Source organism: Lontra canadensis, unplaced genomic scaffold (assembly GCF_010015895.1).
Source record: "Lontra canadensis isolate GAN:19392208 unplaced genomic scaffold, GSC_riverotter_1.0 scaffold53, whole genome shotgun sequence".
Classification (NCBI taxonomy): domain Eukaryota; kingdom Metazoa; phylum Chordata; class Mammalia; order Carnivora; family Mustelidae; genus Lontra; species Lontra canadensis.
The window spans coordinates 12,929,765-12,950,276 of NW_022631047.1; the positions used below are offsets into that span (position 1 = coordinate 12,929,765).

A 20,512-nucleotide genomic window follows, 5' to 3' on the forward strand; every position below is an offset into this window, starting at 1 on the left:
CACAAAGCCTGGGCTGGCTAGGAGGCAGCTGCCACCCAGCAGACACCCCAGCTGGCAGGGAGCCCGAGGTAAGACTCACAGAACACGAAAACTGGGTGGTCTTAGAGACCACTGGTCCACTACAGACCTTTGACCCACCTTCTCGGCCTTCACCCCCACAAACGATGCTGCGTGACACCAGCCTTACCACCTAAACTCCACAGGCTGGCCTCAGCACCACCACTCCTGCCCTCCCTGTCTCAAGCTCCGGGCTACGGAACCCACTCTCACCAGGGATGCATGAAAACTTCTAGAGAGTTCTGGCTGCATTCCCTCCCAGCCTTTCCAATAACTGTCACCTCCACACCTAAAGCCTGAGCTCTGGGCTGGACCGAGCCTCCCTGTTGGCTGTCCTGCAGACAGGGCACCAGAGGTGGCCGCGACACCGTGCACCAGTCCCTGCAGGGGCACACGCAGGGATGCCCAGCACAGAGCCCTGAGCCCAAGCCCCGACCCCCAGCGTGGCCGGCAGCACAGTGCAGGGCTCGAATGGCAGCAGGGGAACCATCCCATTGGGAGCTCTGCATCTGGCGACATTCCTGGCCGAGTCCATGGGGCACCTGTGGGGCTGCTTCTGGCCTGCTTCCCAGTCTGCCCCCCTTCTCCCATGGTCCCTCCCGAGGCTCAGACAGCCAGATCAGGTCCTGGGAAAATACACACCATCTTGGGTTTATTTGGAGCTGGGCATTGCAGGTTCAGGCACAGTTTGTTCCTGGATAGGAAGAGTCGGGACCTCTCCGCTCTCCTGGCATTTCGGGCCTCTGCAGATCCCCTCCCCACGTCCCTGCACACGTCTCTTCCCCCCTCCCTGCTCCCTGAGTCTCTTATTCCTTCACCAGCCGGTAGATGTGGTGCTGAGCCCCGTGCTCGCTGGCTGACACCTCGAAGACATAGGCGACGCACAGCAGTGTCTCCTGCGTGTCTCTGTTGGTGACCACCTGCAGGGGACGAGAAAGATGAGAGTTAAAGCCCCAAACAGGGGCACAACATTGTCTCGACCCACTGATCCCTTCCTGCCACACACCTGCAGCACACCTGCCCCCCCACGCACCTGCAGGATGGTGAAGTTCTCTAGCACGCTGTTCATCATGTACTTCTCGGGCAGGTGCTTCAGCTTGTGGATGAAGTTGATCATGTACTCGCAGAGTGGGGACCGATGAATGCGGTAGGAGTAGTGGCCGTTCTCATAGCGGGCGTACTCTGTCTGCAGGACCCAGGGGGCAGCGGGGGCTTAGGATCTCTCTTGACCACTTCCTGCCCCGGCCCAGCTCTCTGGGGAGCTCCGTGACCCACTCACTGTCCACCTCCTCCGTCAGTGACGGGCAGACCAGGTCGAGGAGGAGGGAGCTCAAGGATATAAGCACAGTGGCACTAGGCAAGATGGGACAGAGCAGTGACTTAGTCCTGCCAGCACATGAACACACACTAATGGGCACGACAAGGGCACGGGAGCAGGGTACGTCTGAGCCACACTGCGGGGCTGCCCCGATGTTGATCTCCCGGTGCCAATACAACACTCTAGCTACACAGGACGCTGCTGGGTGAAGGTACACGGGGCAACAATGGCACAGCATGTGAAGCTGTAATTCTCTCAAAATAAACATTTAATTAAAAATAACTCAAGGGGCAGGCACCTGGGTGGCTCACTGGGTTGGGAGACTGTCTTCAGCTCAGGTCATGATCCCGGAGTCCCGGGATCAAGCCCCTCATCGGGCTCTCTGCTTGGCGGGAAGCCTGCTTCCCCCTCTCTCTCTGCCTGCCTCTCTGCCTGCTTGTGATCTGTCAAATGAATGGATAAAATCTCTTTAAAAAAAATTCGAAAAGCATTTTATAAACCACTATTGGTGCAGAGAGGGTTTGAGGCGCTGGTGTGTTTCCACGGTCCCCAGGTGACCACAGAGGTGGCGGGGGCTGAGAAGCCCGGGGCTGGGCGTGTTCTCTGCCCTGGTGCCAGCCTGGCATCGGGTTGGGTTGGACATGAGCTGGGTTACTGATAACTGGCGGGCGTGTGAGAGGAATAGCTCACGGACTCAGACAGACGTGGGCAAAGCGGTGGGGACAGGATGAAGGGCAGCCTGAGGCAGGGGTGGGCCTGCCTTAACAAACACACGGGGCGGGGGTGGGGGCTCCTACCTCCACTTTCTCTACCACCTGCTTGCCAAAAGAGCAGACCTTGGTGGAACAAGTGATTATCATGTTCTCCAGACTCTCGTACTGGCTGGAGACCCCGTAGAAGGAGCTGCCTTCATCCTCGATGTTGGTGTTGAGGTCTGCCTGGAAGAAGACACAGGGAAGACTCACAGTGGACTGGTGAGTCAACAGAGGCCCTGCTGGGAGTGGACCTAGGGAGAACTCTGGGGCCACCGTCCAGGTTCTAGGGCCAGCAAGACATCAGAAAGGCCTGAAAAGAACTGGGAGAGTAGGATCATGGAAAGCTTCCACCCTTCTCCACAGCCAGGCCTGGTGTAAAGTCAGGGTGTGTTACCTAAACAATGGAAAAAGAGAACACTGTCATCTGCGTTAGTCGTAGGCCTCCGCTACCCATTTAGGCACCAAAACATCCAGCAGTGGGGCCCCCAACTTTGTCTTTAGGACTTCAGGTTTTATGGTTTTATAGTCTAAGGCTTTGCTCTTGTTAAACTGCAAACATCTGAATCTATATCAGTCATTTCTATTTTAGTATGAATTTGTCAGATCCTTTCCAGAGTCAATTTTGATAGTGCAGTAAGCGTGGGAACAGAAAGCCAGAATGGGAGACTGGCGGAGGGGAGAGTAGGAGGGGGTGCTGGGACTCCTCTCTGTCTCATCCTCCAGTCCAGCTGGTCACTGGACCCTGCCAGTGCTCTTTTGGAAACGGCTCTGGGGGCCGGCCTCTCACCCATCTCTATGGCGGTACTGAGTCCAGCCACCCCTGACTTTTCACATCTCTGCTGCAGCCTCCAGACGAACCCCCCTCCACCGCTGGTCTTCCTCCCTTCGGTTCATTCTCTACGTTCTCTGAGAATTCTCTTCAAAAGATGAGTCTAACTGCACCCCTCCATGGTTAAAACCCTTTCACTGACCCTTTGCCATCAGAGAACCTGATGCTTGCTCCCCAGCCTGGCCTGGGAGCCCCTGGTCCCCTAGATCAGCTTCCTGCTGTTCCCCAACATACATCTTTTCTTCCTCTGCTGACAGCAGAGCCTAAAGTGCCTCCTGCTGGGGGTCGGGTTGGTTTGAAATTTTTCTCTTAGCCAACGTGGGGTAAGACTCCCAGTTGCACACACATCCCCTGCAAGCGGGATAGAGCAGGATCCTGGCTTCAGCGTGACCAGTGAGGCTCCCTGACCACAGGCCTGGCCCAGCCCCACAGAGCTGACAAGTGACGAGACGCAGGTCTTCAAGCTCCCACTCCCACGCTTACTGCATCCGGCAGAGTTACAGGGAGGGAGCGAGAGCTCAGACGAGACAAGTCCACGCCTTGGCAGCTCTCAGGCAGACCCTGTGCTTCTGAAGCCCTACACCAGTTCAGGGTCCCCATCCCCCAAGCTTGGGCTCCCCAGTGAATCATCCCATCTGAGCCAGGGCTTGCTAGCAGAGCAATTCAGAACTCAGAACAAACGCACAGATCTAAAACGGCTTTGTCTGAGGGTGCAGTCTCTCCTCCCACCCACACAAGCAGCCTGAGCACCGCCAGGCTGGACCCAGAGCGCGGCAGCCCCACGACGCAGAAGCTCTGGACGAGGCTGAAGAATCTGACACCAAGGCCTCCTCTGAGCAAAACTCAGGGGCTCCCCCGAACCGCGGAAGGTTCTGGCACCATTCAGAGCCGGGCACCAGGCAGTTCTGTTACCAGCCATTAGGGGATGCTCAGTCATTACGTTTTTCTCCTTTGGGGAAAGAAGTTTTCTGAGAGCAAGAACATTCTCTGGACTGCTGGGGACTGTTCAATGTCTTACAGCACAATGAAAATATTAGGTAGCCACAAGGGCCTGAGTTTTCTGTTGAGTTTACTGAGGAGGGCCTGTGTTTACTGTTGCGAAATGAAGACAATTGCCAAGTGAAAAAAATAAAAGGCAGGTTATGGAACACAATGAGGATATGTTAACTTTCATGATGAGAAAAAGAAAATAGGCTGTTTTCATGCTGAATAGAATGGCACAGGTTTAGTGCACTCTGCAATGGTTTTAATGAGGCCACTAGGAAGACAGGAGAACAAGGAATTCCAGCTACATTCAAGGCTCAGCTTCTGAAATAAATAGCAGCGTCTCGGCCCTGGGGTGGGGATGGAGTTGGGCAAGCAAGGGGTGCCCCTGAGTCCTGGCCGGGGGCGGGGGGGTGCAGTCCTCGCTGGGTTGGGAATTGAGGGCAGCTGGGACCAGCAAAGGCCTTCCAGTGAAGTACGTGGTGAACTGGGACCAAAACCCAGCTCTCCATCGCCTATTTTCCCCGCTAAGTCACATGCTCCTCCTCCTAGGAAACCAAGTTTGTCAGACTTCTTTAAAAAGGAACAGTTTGCTCAAAGTATGCTGCAGCCAGAAGCACGGGGCAGGAGCGTGAACAAGAGCTGGCAGGAAGGCCGGCTGCCTGGGAAGGGCAGGCACCCGAACACGGGAGGGTGGGTGCCGGCCAAGGGGCAAGGCCAGGGCACAGAATGATGGCACTTGGACCACAGCCACCGCCGGGGTCCTCTTGATGAACAACATGCTTGTGTAGCACCTACCAGGGCCCTGCTCTGCCCCCACTGCTTTCTCTTAAATCCACTCATTCCTTACATCCATGCTAAGGCCAGGAAATCAGTCAGGAACTCTATTTTTTTCTGTGATAATTACTGCGTAACTATTAAAGGAGAAATATTTGTTTGTATGCCACCGAAAAGAATGCTGTGCACCAGGGCTGGGCAGGACCGGCCCAATCCCTCCCAGGTTCTTCCCAGCGCACAACGGTCACAGCTGCCCAGCACCCCCGCACTGCCCCGGACATGCCATGCCCTTCACCACCAGAATCTGTTCAGATGGCCTCAGCCCCTTCCAGATGGTAAGCACCCTGCCAGCAAGGACTCCGCTCTCCCGGGGTGGGAGCGGGGGGCTCGGGCCAGGCCTGGGGCGAGGCCCTCTTCCCAACCCCGTCCCGCCCCCCCGCCGGCCCCCGCCACGGTTGCCGCCTGTGGCTGTTCAGCCTCTCACCGCTGGGTGGCGCCAAGTGAGATGAGCCGTGAGCGCCGCATCCCTGCCCCACCATAACCTTCGCCCAAGCACACGCAGGTCTTGGTCCTAGCCTCCCACTCACCTGGCCCTTCCATCCCTCAGTCACCTACATCTCCCGCCCCAGCCCAGCACAGCCAAGGGGAGTGGGGTCCAGAGAGGCTGAACGTTGTCTCTGCTGTCAAGGAATTCATAACTGGTGGGACAGCAAGGAGCACGAATGCGATGCTGTGAGTGGTACAGAGAGAGAAGGAGGTAGTGGGAAAGAGAGAAACCTCCTGCCGTGCATCCTGGGGCCGACCGCAGCCCAGAGCCAGCAGATGTGGGCGGTGACACAGACCAGCCCTGCCCCTCACCTCCTCTTGTCCTCACTGCCTTATCCTCCGGAGGGCTGCCCCACCACTCTCCAGCAGCCACACATCGCACACTTCCTGTCCACCCCTGCACCCCTTCACTCTACCCTGCTGGTTTTCTCTTTCTCAGCCGAAGAGGAAGGCTGCCCCCCCCACTCGCCCTCCTGCCCTCCGAGTGCCCCCACACTCTCCTCCCTTCACCCTATTCATAGCTGTGGTGTGGGTGGGCAGCCCAGGCGGGGCCTGGAACAGGTGTGGGGGATCGGGTGACAGACAGATGAGCCGAGACAGCCGCAGCCCAGGAGAGGGGGCCGGAGGGGCTCAGATTCATTGTCATGTGCTGGCATGTGCCTGGGAAAAATGTCAGGGCCCAAAGGGAGCAGCAGGCTGGGATGGGGGCCGGTCTGATGTACTCTCCTCCCTCCGAGGCCTCAGTTCACCTCTGCCCGGCATTTTTCAATTTGCAGACTGGTGTTAACAGCCCTCGGTGTCCCAGAGCCCCCTCTCCCCTGCCCTGAGGACAGAGGTGGCCCCAGCTGGTCCCACATGTTGTGGGGAAGGAAGAAGAGACTTCAGCTTTTCAGTCCCTGCTCCAGACCCTGCATGTCCCACCCAACAGAGCATAGTCTCACAACTCAACCCCTCCTGCACCCCACGCCAGCTCCAGCTGGAAATGATTTGTCCCCCCAGGCAGCAGCCTAGGAAATACCACCACGGCCCCATCAAAGGAACAGTAACTTCCAATGGAGATGGGCTAGGAGGCTGGGTTAGGGACATCAAAGTCCTCCTCCCACTCCAAGGCCCTGGTCAACTCCCCAGCGTCTAGAAGGGAAGGCTTCAGAGGAGGCAGCTTTGTTTCCTTTCTAATGGAGTGCCACCCCACCTCCCAGGGGAGGGAGTGGCCAGGCCAGGGGCAGGAGCAGAGGGTTCCAGATGGTTGTGAGAACCCCAGAGCTGACCAAAAGGCTCATGCTTAGCAAACAGGAGCATTTCCTTTTCCGCCATCGCAGAATTTGTACGTCCCTGGTGCCTCTGCCCACCCCATACAGGAGGGACCAGATGACTGCCCTGGAGCCCTAGCCGCTGGCAGACCCCCATCTCTGATTTCACCTGTCCTTTCCCTGACCAAGTGTCTGCTCTTCAGAGAGGCCTGGCTCTAGGGGTTCAAGCAAAGGGCAGGGCACCTTGGGGCCCTCAGACACACAGCCTCCTGCAGACCATCAAGAACAAAACTGCTGATGGTTCAGATGGAGAAACGGGCCCAGAGAAGTGGAGATACACTCGGGCCACCACTCTCGAGCTGCAGAGCAGAGACAAGAGCCTCTATATCCAGCCAGAGCCCACTGCTGCCCCCCTGCTCCCCCAGGACACACCAGGAGGGCCCCACTTATAGCCCACCACACTCCCCTGTATCTGTACACTAGTTATTGCCCAGGAACATGAGATCTGCTCCAGATCCTCCCACTTGGAATGTGAGCTCCTGGAAGATAAGGGCCATGTTGGGTCCACAAAGCAGGGGCCATGGGCACAGCCCACTGGCAGAGCACAGGGACCACACAGAGAATTGGCCTGACCAATTTCCTCAGCACCAACTGTCCCCTCCCTTCTTTCTCCCATCCATCCCTATCACCAATGATAAATGAAAGCATCAGAAGGAAGGAAGGGATGTGGGCCACAAGCAAGGCTGGAGAGAACATTCTAATTACTTTTCCCTACCTGCCCACTCTCACCAGCAGGCAGGACAGTCCTCATTTTCTGGAAGGGAGGTCTGGGCTCCAGAGAACCCAAGAAGCCCAACTGCCCAACTCTACCCATGATGCACAGTTCAGTCTGCTATCTCTGCACCGTCACTATCTGCCGCTCCTCAGGGCCTCGTGGAGCCTCTTACAGGCAATCCACAACCTTCTCCAGCAGAAGCAGGACCCCACGTAGGGGCACCCCACAGCTACTCTGTAAGGTCGGGCAGTTCCATGTCCTGGTTCCAAGCACACACCCTAGACACACACTGAGTATGAATCCATTAAGCCGCTATGAACTGGCTGACCCTGGCAAGTCATTTCACCGCTCTGTGCCTCAGTTTCCCCTCTAGAGAATGAGGCCGTCAACTGAACCTGCCTTCAGTGTCGCAGCAAGCATCAAACACGCTGATACATGTAAAGTGATGAGCAGTGCCTGGTGTAACCTTCCACTGAATACCCTGACCTACGTCATGTGTATGTCACAAGAACGACCACAGAAAAGAGGCTTACCCTGGCTGGACGTCTCAAAGCCAGGCCCTTGCTTACTCCATTCCTCAGTGTCCCCCACTTTTGTGAAAGGGGAGGCCTAGGATGGTCCTCATCTGGATGGTGGCTAGAAGAATACAGAATATTACTACTAACTAAAAGAAGGCAGGAGCTAGTGAAAAAGGCCCCAAATTCTCCATCTCCCCACCCCCCAGGTATTATTCCCACAAATGCCTCCTGCCAACCTGGCCTTCCTTCTGATCTGAAATGACAACCTCAGGGTAGCTGAGCCAGTGCCAAGGAGTCACTAATCACCTCCCCCAAGGCCCTTCATCCAAGCCAAGGCTAAGCCGGGACTGGCTTGGGGGCCTGGGGGAAGGAGCACTCAACAGAGTGTGCAGGCTTCCACCCCAAAAAAGGCCAGGAGCCCCCCCCCTCCGACGCACAGCAGGGAGCAGGAGCTATTGCTCCGGCTACACAGAGACGCTGCTGACGGCGGCCCATAGCAAAGCCTCTTACTTCCAACTTCAGGGCCGGGGCCAAAAGGGACAGTAGAGAGGGGAAATGGGAAGTGAAGTGGGTTAAGCTCCTCCTGGAAAAAGGTAGAAAGACATCCTGCCCCATATATCACACTCTTAAGGCCAGCCTGTCCGGCTGAGGTCCTGCCTGACCTAAACTAGAGCAGCGTCCTCCTCACTTCCAGCCTGGACGGTTGACTGATCCAGCTCAGGACAACTCTGGCCGTGTCCTTCCCCGCTGGGAAACCTTCCGTGATTCCTCATTACCTGAAGAGAAGGGATGGTAAAGATGTCGCCAAGTGCCACTATCTGCCCCATTGCTACACCCATGGCGGTCATCACTAGTCAATCTGGAACCTTCTCCCTCTAGATCTTCTCAAAGCAGCATGCCGAACAAGGACTACCAACCCGCAAGAGGCCACACTCTAGTTAAAGCTGCTTTCCAGGTCATCTGGTTAAAATGGGAGATGGACCATAAAAGTTCATTTTTTTCCCTTCCAGGGAACCAACTAGAAACAATAGCAAGGAACTTTTTTTAATGTGTTGTACCATAAACATGAAGCAAACAGAGGCGAAACCACACCGGCAAGAGAGTTCCACAAATTCAAGAAGGCTAAAGGCTGACCAGAGCTAGAAGGACTCTCTGGGTAAAGGAAGCAAGTGGAATCACAGCCTCGAAACACCTTCAGAGGCAGAGGCCTGTGAGTAAGAAGTGAGCAGCCGTGGTTGACAGAAGCCCTGAGGGGCTCGGGCCCGGAGAGGCCAGGACAGTGCAGGCAGGGAAGGCACGGGCTTCTTCGCACAAGACACGGACTGAAAGGCCGTACCAAGAGCGGTGAGGCATCCATGCCCACCTCTCCCACCCGTCAGAAGACCAAGAAATAATCATTAGAAATTTTACAGGAGGGCGTCAGGTTTCAGGGAGCAGGTCAGAGAGGGGGAGAGAGAATCGAGTGAAAGCTGTGTAAGAAACGCTTGGATCCCCAGCCCTCCCCACTGTCCCACACCTTGGCTGCAGGGACCAAGTATATCCCCTTCCGGGGGGCATCATTCAAGGAGAATTCTCTGGAGAAACTGAACCACCTCAAGGACAAAAAAAAGTCTAATAAACATACTGACATTTATTGGTTCCCTCAAAAAAAAACAGATGACTCCTCAACCCTGAGCACCTTAAAGTGAAGCCCACCAGGTGACAAGTCCTACCCTGTACAGAGAGCTCCCGATCACTAAATATGGACATGGCGCAAACAACAAAGGAAAGACTCCATCAGACTTCCCCCAAATGAAAACCTTCTCTGCTTCAAAGGACACGATCAAGAATGTGAAAAGAGCTGATGGCCTAGGAGACAGCATCTCCAAACCACACACCTAATAAGGGACTTCTGTCTATACTATATAAGCTCAAACTCCACAATAAAAGACAACCCAACTTAAAAATCAGCAAAGGAGCTCAACAGACATTCCTCCAAAGAAGAAAGACAGGTGACCAATAAGCACAAGGAAATGCAAATCAAAACCACAAGGAATTCCACTTCATACCCACTGGAAGGGGTATAATCACAGAAAATAATCAATTGTCAGCAGGGATGTGGAGAAACAGGGACCCTCATAAAACCACTGGTGAGAATGTACTATGGCACAGCCACTTTGGAGAACAGTCTGGGAGCTCCTCAAAAAAGGCGAAGAGTTGCTGCCATATGACAGAGCAATTCAAGACCCAAGCGTCTCCCCAAAAGACATGAAAACCTATAGCCACAGAAAAACTTGGGTGTGAAGTCCACAGTAGCATTATTCAGACAAGGTGGAAACAACCCCAAGGTCCACCAATTGATGAACGGATAAACAAAACTTGGTATCTCCATACAACGAAGTATTACGGGAGCCGTAAATAACACTGAACTACTACACTTTAAGTCGATGAATTATACGATAGGTGAATTATATACGAACCAAGAATTACAGACATTGTCAGACATCAAAACACATAGAAAAAAGGATGAAAAGGAAATAAATACAAAGAAGAGAACAGAAGAAACATAAACACATGGGCCTCACTTTGTATCCCAGGAAGATAAAAGAAAAGTTGTAGTCATGAAATAAGATCAGGATGCCATCAAAGAACAAGAAGGAACTCTTAAAAATTAAAAATATTGGGGGGCACCTGGGTGGCTCAGTGGGTTAAAGCCTCTGCCTTCGTCCCAGGGTCCTGGAATCGAGCCGGCATCAGGCTCCCTGCTCTTCAGGAAGCCTGCTTCTCCCTCTCCCACTCCCCCTGCTTGTGTTCCTTCTCTCACTGTCTCTCTCTGTGTAAATAAATAAATAAAATCTTAAAAAAAAAAGAAATTAAAAATATCATGGTCAAAGTTAGACATTGAGTAGAAGGTGGGGCAGAGAATGCCACCATATTCCATTAATCTAATCCATCACTAACTATACAATGCACCATGACCTTCTGAACCACTAAGAAAGAAAAATGCCATCAACTGAACTATGCACACAATAGCAACTCAAAGACTCATCCATTTTCTTCTATCATCATAGAACCCTAATTTTATTCAGAATGACAGTTTACTCAACTAAAAGAGTACAACCACACAGAATAATTAAGTATTGTGTGTGACTTCCAAGAAAGCTCCATAGAGGATCTCTAGTGATTTCAAGGAGTTGCCGGACCAGCCCTGGACAGTCTACCTCTAGACTTACTTTACATGGAAGAAAAATAAACTACTTATTTATGCCACTGCTATACTGGCTTCTATGTAATATGTACTCAGATACACTCAACCAATTCAGAAGAATTAGAAGATACAGTTAAGGAAATCTCCAAGAAAATGAGTTGGGAAATCAACAAAAAAATTATAAAAATCATAGAGAGTAAGTCCAGGATATCCAAAATAAGACTAATATGGATTATTGGATAAGAACACAGAGCCAACAAAGGGAAAGAAATCATATAAGTAAATTTCCCCAAATTTGAGAAACAAAATCTCACAATTCAAAGGGCCTGGCTTAAAAAATCAGAAAGTAAAAACATACATATCCCAAAGCTCATCTATGTGAAACTTAAGAGTGTTAAGGCATAGAAAGGAAATGCAAAATTTTCAGAGATAAAAAACAAAAACTAAAACAAAACCCAAGTGACATAACAAAGGACAGAGAATCAGAAAGTGACCACACTACTCGTGTTTGAAGACAGTGGAGCGGTGTATTGAAAAATGAATCCTGAAAGTCATTTCTAGAAAAATGATTCATGACTTAGATCCTATACCCAGTCAAACTATCAACCAAGTACAGAACAACAGGCAAAGACTTGAACATTTATCTATCCACATTTTTCCTTAGGGAGGTACCAGAGAATGCTTTCCAGAAAAATAAGCAGGGACACCAAAAAGAGAGAATATGAGATCTGGAAAACCATAGATTCCACACAGGAGAAAAGCAAAAGCAGGCTCCAGAAGGACCTATTGCACTTCCCCACCACGGGCTAAGTGTGCGCTTGTCAGATGCTCTTCCCTGCACCCCTTTTCTGTGTGCACTGGGCCCCTGGGAGGTAAGCTCCCAGAGCAGGCACTACAGCTTACTAGGCTCAGAGGAGATGTTTCAAAAGCAGGGAGCTCTCCTCTCATAGCTCCCATGCAGGGGTGAGACAGGGAAAGCTACAGAGGCTAAGCCTGTTTGGGAAGCTGGGTCGGTGTCTCTCTTGGGGTGAGCTATCCTAAACCTACAGCCCGCTTCTGCAGACCCTGCCCAACCAACAGTGGCCCTGCTGTGGCCCTAAAGCGAACTCAGGACTTGGCATTCCAAGAGTCCATGTAGGCTCTTTGGCGACCCTCCTTCAGTGTCCCCTGAGGTCTTGTTCCAGTAGTCCCCTTGAGGCTGTCATCAACTCACAGGACAGGGCCTTCTCCTGCTAGCTTGGCTCTCCGGCAGCCCCTGCTGCTCCTGGGTTCAGCCTCCCACCACCCTGTGGCCACTGTGTGCTTGGACCACCCTTTGCACTTGTGGAAAGGGCACCCGATACCCACTCTTTCTCTTTCCTCCTCCTTATCATCAACGTACTAGGATTGGAAGGAAGAGCTTATCGAAGGGCTTACCCAGAATTTCACAAGAAAAAAGGCATTGGAAGGCCCCCGTTCAAAGAGCTCCTTGAGTCCCCCCTTTTTCTCCGGGAATTTGTCATAGATCTGGCGGATGTCCACGGCTTCGAGGTAGGGGTCACTGTAGCTTGGGCTGGACTGGCCGATGTGCACGAACAAGTGCTTGTTGTACTGCGGAGAGAACATGTGGTTTGAGGGACAGGTACAGGGTAGCAGGCAGCCAAAGTAGACCAGAGCTGGGATCACAGCCGCGCGACCTGGAGCAAGTGACTTCAGCTCTCTGAGCCTCAGTTTCCTAACTGGTAAAATGGAGACAGTAAAAGGACCCAATGTAAAGCCAAGTTAATGGGTATAAAGCCTCTGGAGCTGTGCCTGCACCTAGTAGGCCTAGTCGCTGCTCAATAAACAGGGCTCCGTCTCAGTCCTGGCTGGCCACTGGATGCCCTCGGCAAATCACTTCCTACCTCTGGACCTCTCTTATCTGCAATGTCAGACCACCAACCTAGATCAGGTGTTTTCAAACTGTGCTCCACCTGGCAGACGGGGGCTAGACTGCCCCTGTGCCCTTAACAGGCACTGGACTACACCCAAAGAAAGTCTACTTCTTTTGTTGTACGCACGGGGCTTCTGAATAAGAGTTTGATTAATGGTTCCTCTGCTGAAAACACAAGTTTGAAAACATCAGAGTGAAATGGTCTGTGAAGTCCCCTGGGTGCCCCGCCTCCTCCAGCTCCTCCTGCTCTGACCTTTCCAGATGACGCTGGTCACCCAGGACATGGGACACGAAGGGGACAGGGTGGGGGTGGCGTCCCAAGGATGTGGGCCGGACATAGGAGGCTCCTCAGAGCCACAGGGGAAAGGATGGAGCAGGGGGGCTGAGGGGTAGGGCAGAGGGCATGGAGAGAGTGCAGGTCAGGGAGGGAGCAGCAGAGGGAGAGCCAAGAAAACTGGGATGGACAGAGGACCCCAGGGGAGGGCTTTGGGGTAGGATCATCAACTATGCCAGGAGAGGAGGGGAAGAGCGGGGCCGGAGTGAACAAAGAAGAGGGAGGGGTGGATGGAGGAAAGGAAAGGGGAAGGGAGGGCCAGTGGAAGGGAAGACTGGGAAGGAATAGGGGAACTAAGGGAAACCCAGAAGTGGAATGAGGCAGAAGGCCAGGGCAGGAAGCCAGAAGCAGGTGGGGAAAGAGCTAAAGACACAGGTGCCTCCAGGAATAGGAGTGGGTAAGAGAGCCGGCCAGACCTGGGCCAGCACCTACCGTATCAGGGTCCTGCTGCTGCTCCAGGAAGGCAGAGAACTCCAACATCCAGAGCTTGGAGCTGGCCACACTGCGGCCCTGCCATGGGGGTGCCGGGGGCGCTGAGGGCGACGGGGTGGGTCCTGCAGGAGACTCAAACCCTGCACGCAGGGGGAGAGGCACATGGGGAGCGGTCCACACACGGCCTCCCTGCCGACAGCCCCTGCGAGGATCCTGGGCCCAGCAGTGAGGCCCTGAGCTGACCAGGACATCTCTTGCCTTCCCTAAATAGGCCTCCTAGCAGGGGTGGTGGAGGGCGGCACTTGGCCTTATACAAGCTGTACCCTTGAGCCCCTGGGAAGAACTGCACTCGGGGGAAATGGACATTGGATGGAGGGCCAGGATGCCAACGGGACCAAGGGCTTCCTGAGCAGCACTGCCGGGTTTGCGCCGGGGAGGTTGTGGTCCAGTCCGAGACAACCAGACCCAACCACCCCTATGATGCTGAAGCCCCGTGGGAGCAGGAAGCTTCCTGATCTGTTCACTGCTGTCTCTCCAGCCCCTACAACAGCGCCCGGCTCAGAACAGGCACTCCATACAGGTTTGCTAATAAAGGAAGTAAGGAACGTGGTAAGAACTGACAAGGTATGCACTCGGGCGTGGAGAGCAAAGGCTTCTCCAAAGACGGCGATGCCTGAAGGAAGTAGCAAGTACACGCAGGAGGCAGGAGGTGAAGACAGGGAAAAGCACTCGGAGCAGAGGGCCGGGCAGAGGCAAAGGGAGAGGGCTGTGAGAAGCTCAGCGGGTTTGGAAGCTAGGTCTTCAGGGGAACTGGAGAGCAGGAGGGTTTGTGCCCGTGGCAGGAAACAAAGGTGAAGAGATGGGCCCGGGGGCTAGGCTAAGTGGCATGAATTTGAGCCTGAGAGTTTGGGAGTGACAGGATTGGAGGCGGGGCAGTGAAATGATCAGAGGAGCATTTCTGGAAGGTCCTCCTCAACGTGAAGGACTAGGCAGGGGTGAGGTTGTCAGAAGCATGGTCCTGGGGACATTTTCAGGGGAAAAATGAAGAAGGCCCAAACGAAAGCAGTGTGGTGGAGGGAAGAGTCAGGGACACAGGAGGCACACAAAGGAGCAAAACCCCCAACTGTGGCACCTGACAGGATGGGAGAAAGCAGAGAGGCAGAACTCCAGGACAGGAGAGGGAGGCGGGGGGGGGGCCCGCGTGCTGAGGTGGGTAAGTCAGGAGCACTCAAGGAAGGAATCGGAGAAGAAACAAGGGGTGGGGGAGGGCCGTGCTGGACACGTTAGCCATGCCTAATGCCCCAGCTGAATGGCTCGCTCATCGGTGAGGCACTGCTCACGGAGGATGTGCCGTGTGCCGGCCACAGCTGGCTCCGTGGAAGCGCAGACCAGTCGCTCACAGACACTGGGCCCCCCAACCCGATACTGGCAATAAAAAGCATCAAGGGCTAGATGGGGGCGCAGAGCGCTCAGGGTGCCTAAGCTGGGCAGGGGCAGGGCAGAGAACTTGTAGGACGGGGAGCCTGAGCCACAGCCCAGAGGCAGGGCAGGTGGAGGCACGGAGGGCAGGAGAGAGAGGAGAGAAGCTGCGTCACCAAGGAAAGCCATGCAAGTCCTACTACAGACTTTAGATCATACCCAGAAGGCACCCAGAAGCCAGGAAAAGATGTTAAGCCTAGGAACCACAGGGTGGGATGGATGCTTCATAAAGGTCACGGAGGTGAATCACGGGGTGAAGAGAGGAGGCAAGATAAAACAAGACACAGGTTAGGAGGCTACTGCAGTCATGCAGGCAAGAGGAGGAGGGCCTGAACCAAGACTGAGGCCAGTAAGAGGAGGGGACAGACAGGAGGGTGGGTTACTTGGGGCTGGGAGAAAGCAGCCATCAGAACCCCAAGAGGGGAGAGCACTGCTCTCAGGACAGGACGAGCCAGGCTAGAAGGTCAGCAGAATCATTCCCCAGGCCAGAAAAGGTGGTTAAGGGTGAGGATCCTGCCTTGTCCTGCAGAGAAGGAAGGAGGTGAGGGACCCTCATGAGAAAGAAGTATCCCCTGAACAGGGAGGAGGGACACCCATGCTCCACAGCTCTACTCAGGAGGGCTCCCTCTGCTAGCCAGCAGCTCCAGGACAGAAAGTCATGCTCTCCTCAGATCTCCCATTTTGAAGGAGAAGACCAGTGTCACCAAGAAGGGGGCCATTCCAAGAGCCAAGCTGTCCGGGGCACTCATGCAGTATACAGGGGCAACCAGGTAGAACAGCGGCCCTGGGGCACAGGCACTCCCCTTTGGACTGCGTGCACCCCTGAAGGCCCTGAGCCCAAGCTGGGGAGCAGGTCAGGCAGCCCAACTGGCACAAGGGGCTTGGTGTAGCACAGAGGTGTGCATGGTAGGGGAAAGGCAAGGGCCAGAGCCAGGACACTGGGATGTCTGTTCTGAGCATGCGCCAGGGCCGCATCTAAACAGATCATAAGCTGTCCAGTTGTCAGGGGGCCTGGGACCTGGGTCGGGGGGCAGGAGCTGCAGGCGTGCGAGGTGCCAGGGAGCCGTGCACTGCCGACCCACCTGGCAGAGGCAGCGAAGGCTGGACAGTGTAGGTTTGCTGAGAGAAAGGTTTCACACTGTGGGAGACAGGAGAGAGCAGGTGTAAGCCTTAGGGCAGGCGGCAGCCCAGGAGCCTCCAGCAGTGTCCAGCGCGCTCTGTGGGTCTGGTCCTGGTGGCCTGGCCATCAGTGGCCTTGGTGGGTCCTGGCCACCTGCTCCCTCCCCTGCCAAGCCCGTCTAGTGGACTCATGGTCTCATGGATGACCCACAGAAGTAGCATGTCTACTGGGAAAATCCACCCCTCCCTCTCATCCTCCCTCCCTCCCTGGCCAGCCAGAGGGCAGCTCCCCGGCCTCCTTCCCTCGGGGTCCCAAGCTTTGGCCCTGCTTCACCCTGGACAGAGTGGCGTTTCGGCAAATGCCACCCCAGGGTGTCCAGGCTACAGACTGAGCTGTTGCCTGCGAGCGGGAGACCCTGATTTCAAAGCTTCAGCCCCTGCTAAAAGGCTGAGGCCAGCCTGCGGTCCTGTCCCAGACTGGGGGCCAGGCTCCACAGCACACATTTATGCGCTCGGGTTCAGCTCAGAGAGCAACTGGCAGCAGGCCATACTCACTCGTGGGATGTTCCGGCTTGGCCCGGCAAAGCTCCTTGCCAAAACTGAGGAGGCAAAAAGCGCAGAGTCAGCAGAGGACCAGGCACGTGGGCCGCGGTGCGGGGAGGCCAGGCAGGCCTCAGCTGGAAGGCGGGGCTGGGGGCCTGGACCCAGTGGGTGGTAAGGAGAGAGTTAGCACTACTGTCCAGCACAAGTGTTTCGAGGAGCCCTAGTCTCTGGACCTGCTCTGCTGAGAAGGTGCTCCTCGGGAGAAAGCCCAGGTTTGGCATCACAGCAGGGATATTCCTCCCTTAGAAGCCCACAGTGCGTAGCAGCACATCAGGCCCAAACAGTCCCAGATTTCAGAAACCTATTTAGTTCTAAGTGTCCCAAACTTCCTCATACATGATAACTTTGTGTCGTTATCTAGGCAATATCCTGAGGGACTAGCGGTCTCTGGAACACACTCTGAAAACCGCCAGACGAGAGGGTCACTGAGCAAGGGGCCAGTCCCGGTCCCATCCCCACACGCTGAGGGTGGTGCTGTGGGTGCATTGTGAAGACCGATTTAGTCCCTGCAGCCAAGAAAACCCTGTGAGGACACAGCCCTGGAAAGGAAGAGCCTTTCTAGACCATTCTGAAAGTGTCACCAAGCTGGCCCCAGTCAAGAAATTTAAAATCCAAACAAGGGTCTGTTCCTGAGCATCAGCTCTCTGAGTGGCAGGAGAGCAGTGCTGAGTGCCTGTGGGGCATGGGGACGGGCTGAGCGGTGGAGGGCTGCTCAGGCCTGCGCTGATACTGCACCGAAGCCTCAGGCTTCAGCTCCCATCCGTCAATCAGGCCAACTCTGAGGAGCAACCCAGTTGGCCGGCTACTGGGGGCAGCTCTGCCCCTTGTGGAAGGCCTGCTGCGTCACTGGCAAGGCCCCCGAGAGGCCAGTGCCAATGCCAGCAGAGCCATGCCTCAGCGTGGCCCCTCAGTCCTTGGTCCCTCCTTCCTCTTGTTCTTCGGGCCTGGGAGGACTCAAGAGAAATGGGGCCTGGCCAGTGCCTCCAGCTCCTCAGGATGGGAGGGAGTGAGAAGAAGGGGCTGGCTCGGCCTCTGGCTCCAGGCAGCCCCACTTACCCCTGAGACTGCTGGGTGGCCTGGGCCCCGGGCGAGGGCCATTTTACTGTGGAAGGCTGTGGCGGAGATGGCCTGGGCGGGCGACATGGGAGCCATGCTCTGCAGGGCCTTGTCCTTAGCTGCCTGGTCCTGGGGAGACATTGGAAGGGAGGGCCTCAGCAGTAGTCACTACGGCAGGTGTGGGCGAGTGCTCTGGGCTTGTGCTCAGGGAAGCTGTCCCACCGCCAGTGGCCAGAGCCCTGGACAAGGCCCTGGGGGACCAGGCTCTCGCCCCTGCAGTGCTATGAACTTGGTCTGTGACTGAGCACGGGTCACTCGGTTCCTCTGATCAGTTTCCTCCTCTGCCATGGGGCGAAATACTTGTCTAGTCTATTTCATTAGAGTTTAAGGGCCTTGGGAAACCACCTGCCAGACCGTGTCTTCACGGGGACATTCTGAGAAGCCTTTTAGTCCTTGTTTGCCTCCACGCCCCGGCAGCTGGCATGGGACCTGGCTCATGGAAGATGATACTACATAAATATGTCCGAGCCCTCCTCAAACAGACAGGAGTCCTCCTCTGCAGACACACGGGCTGTTTGCAGGCATGGGACGGTCTCCTGTGGTCCCACCTGTCCCTGTCCTGCCCCATGGGTCTCCCCTTGCACTGTGGACACCCAAGGCACCCCCGCCTTTTACATGGCAGGTGTCAACACCCATTACATCCCCTCCGTGTGTCCAAAGACACCAAAGAACAGGTTCGCCCTGCAGAGGCTCTGAACTAACAAGTGCACAGGAAAGCATCTGTAAGCACGTGCAACACAGACGAGAACAGTCACAGTAATAACATGTATGCGTGTGTAAGCTAGCAGCTCTGGGCCACAGCGCCCCAATCCCATAGGTCTTCAGAATGATGACACGTATTTCAGTATTTCTGTATTCAGTTTTCTGTACTTCAAAAAGCCTAATGGGAACTGTGTTTTTGTCCAACATATAGACTAGGATGGCAAGTTTACTCAGTGTGTGTATCTTAGCTGAGGCCAAGAGACCGGATTATGTCAACTCTGTCTTTATGATGAATGTATTTAAATGGGAAGAATAAATTAGCCATTATCTGATAATTAAGATGGTAGACCCAGATCTGTCCCAAGTCCCAGACAAGGGAGAACTGACGGAGGCCCTTGCCACCCCCGACACTCCCACACGAGTTTCCCTCGGCCCCCACAACAGCCCTGTGAAGCACGCAGCACCATGAGGGGACCAGCGTCCCAGCACCTCGGGACTGTGGAGCCAGAACTGCAGAGGCCCTGCCACTTGGCCTCGCCAGGACCATGCGCACTCATGTGGCACAAGGTGGCCCAGAGAAGGTCAAGAACACGACTTCACTTTGATTCTGAACATCAGAGCACTTCTGTGAGGCGGCCAAAGACTGGCAGGATCCCCATTTTAAGAGGAAGAAAAGAGAAGCTCCGAGAATTTAGGGCACTGACCGTGGTGGTGGCTGGCCCGAGAGCTTGGTCCAGGTTGGCCTCTGCAGGCCCAGGGCAGGGGATGGGGGAGAGAAGGGTACACACAGCACAGAAGGCACAGGAGACCGTTCTGAGAGGAGGGCTCATCCTCAAGCCATTGTCCTTTCGGGTCAAACCTGGGCTTTGTTCTCAGAGGCTTTCGATAACCAAATAGGGAGCTCTCAGCACAAGGGGACCTCTTCCCGAAGACAGGTGCACCAAGTTCAGGAGAGGAAAGCCAAACACAGCAGGCCAGCCAGCCCAGGCCTCTCCCTCCAGGAGGACATGTGTGATGCAGGAGGCCGAACACTCAGAAAGCCTGTGGACCTCTGTGGTTAACAACTGCCCCATGAGGCCAGAGAGCTCCATCCGCTCGATGTCAGCAACTTACGTCCCTTCCCGGATAGCTGATCTGAACAGGCGACCGGGGCTCAGGAAACCACGTTGTCACCAGGGTGGAACAAGAATCAGGGCGAAGTGGGAAAGATGCTATGGGGCGTGACATCAGTGCCCAGGTTACAAGGCCAGGGAGACACTGAATTTGGGGACTGGAGAGGACCTCAGACAACCATGCTTCCCCTTGTCATTTTACATCTTAAACTCAATAGAGCTCGAGGAGGGCCAGTGACTCACCACGCCCCCGTGGCACAAGGGCAGAGCCAGCTACACCGGTCCCGAGTCCTGGGGGATTTCCACCAAACAAGAAGTCTGTCCAGGGAGACAAATGACACTGGGTCCCAGACCCCTCTGAGAATATGACAAAATCCTCAGACCACCCTCTCCAAGAAAACGCACGCACACAAAGATCTGCGTGTTACTTAAGGGGCTCATGGCTTCCCTCGATGTCCGTCCAGTGGTCTAGCAGAGCTCTCCCCAGCCTGTAAGTTAGAGCCTAGAGACAAAGGTAGCAATTCCTTGAAGCAAATGGGGGCCATACAGATGGTCCCCAAGGGAATTAAAAGTTTCCCTCGATGGCCGTAAACAGAACACTGGAAAGTCTCTTCTCCATTCTAGCTCTCTGCCAGGGTCCCAGCAAGTCAGAGGCAGACCGGAGAGGGGAAGTGAGAGCAAGCTGGACTCCAGACCCCGGGGGGTCT

The 20,512-nt window shown here is 54.8% G+C and overlaps 1 protein-coding gene across 1 annotated transcript in view; it reads right to left on the bottom strand.

Moving 5' to 3' along the window:
• Positions 1-681: 681 nt before the first annotated feature.
• TEAD4 (TEA domain transcription factor 4) overlaps positions 682-20,512 on the bottom strand; it is a 61,843-nt gene continuing 42,012 nt past the window's right edge. The window contains exons 6-13 of the mRNA XM_032874341.1: positions 17,932-18,060; positions 16,828-16,871; positions 16,236-16,291; positions 13,675-13,814; positions 12,413-12,586; positions 2,173-2,313; positions 1,091-1,243; positions 682-977 (exon numbers count right to left, since the gene is read on the bottom strand). Coding sequence (XP_032730232.1) covers positions 864-977; positions 1,091-1,243; positions 2,173-2,313; positions 12,413-12,586; positions 13,675-13,814; positions 16,236-16,291; positions 16,828-16,871; positions 17,932-18,060 — 951 coding nt within the window. The 3' untranslated portion in view covers positions 682-863. The remainder of the gene's footprint in view (positions 978-1,090; positions 1,244-2,172; positions 2,314-12,412; positions 12,587-13,674; positions 13,815-16,235; positions 16,292-16,827; positions 16,872-17,931; positions 18,061-20,512) is intronic.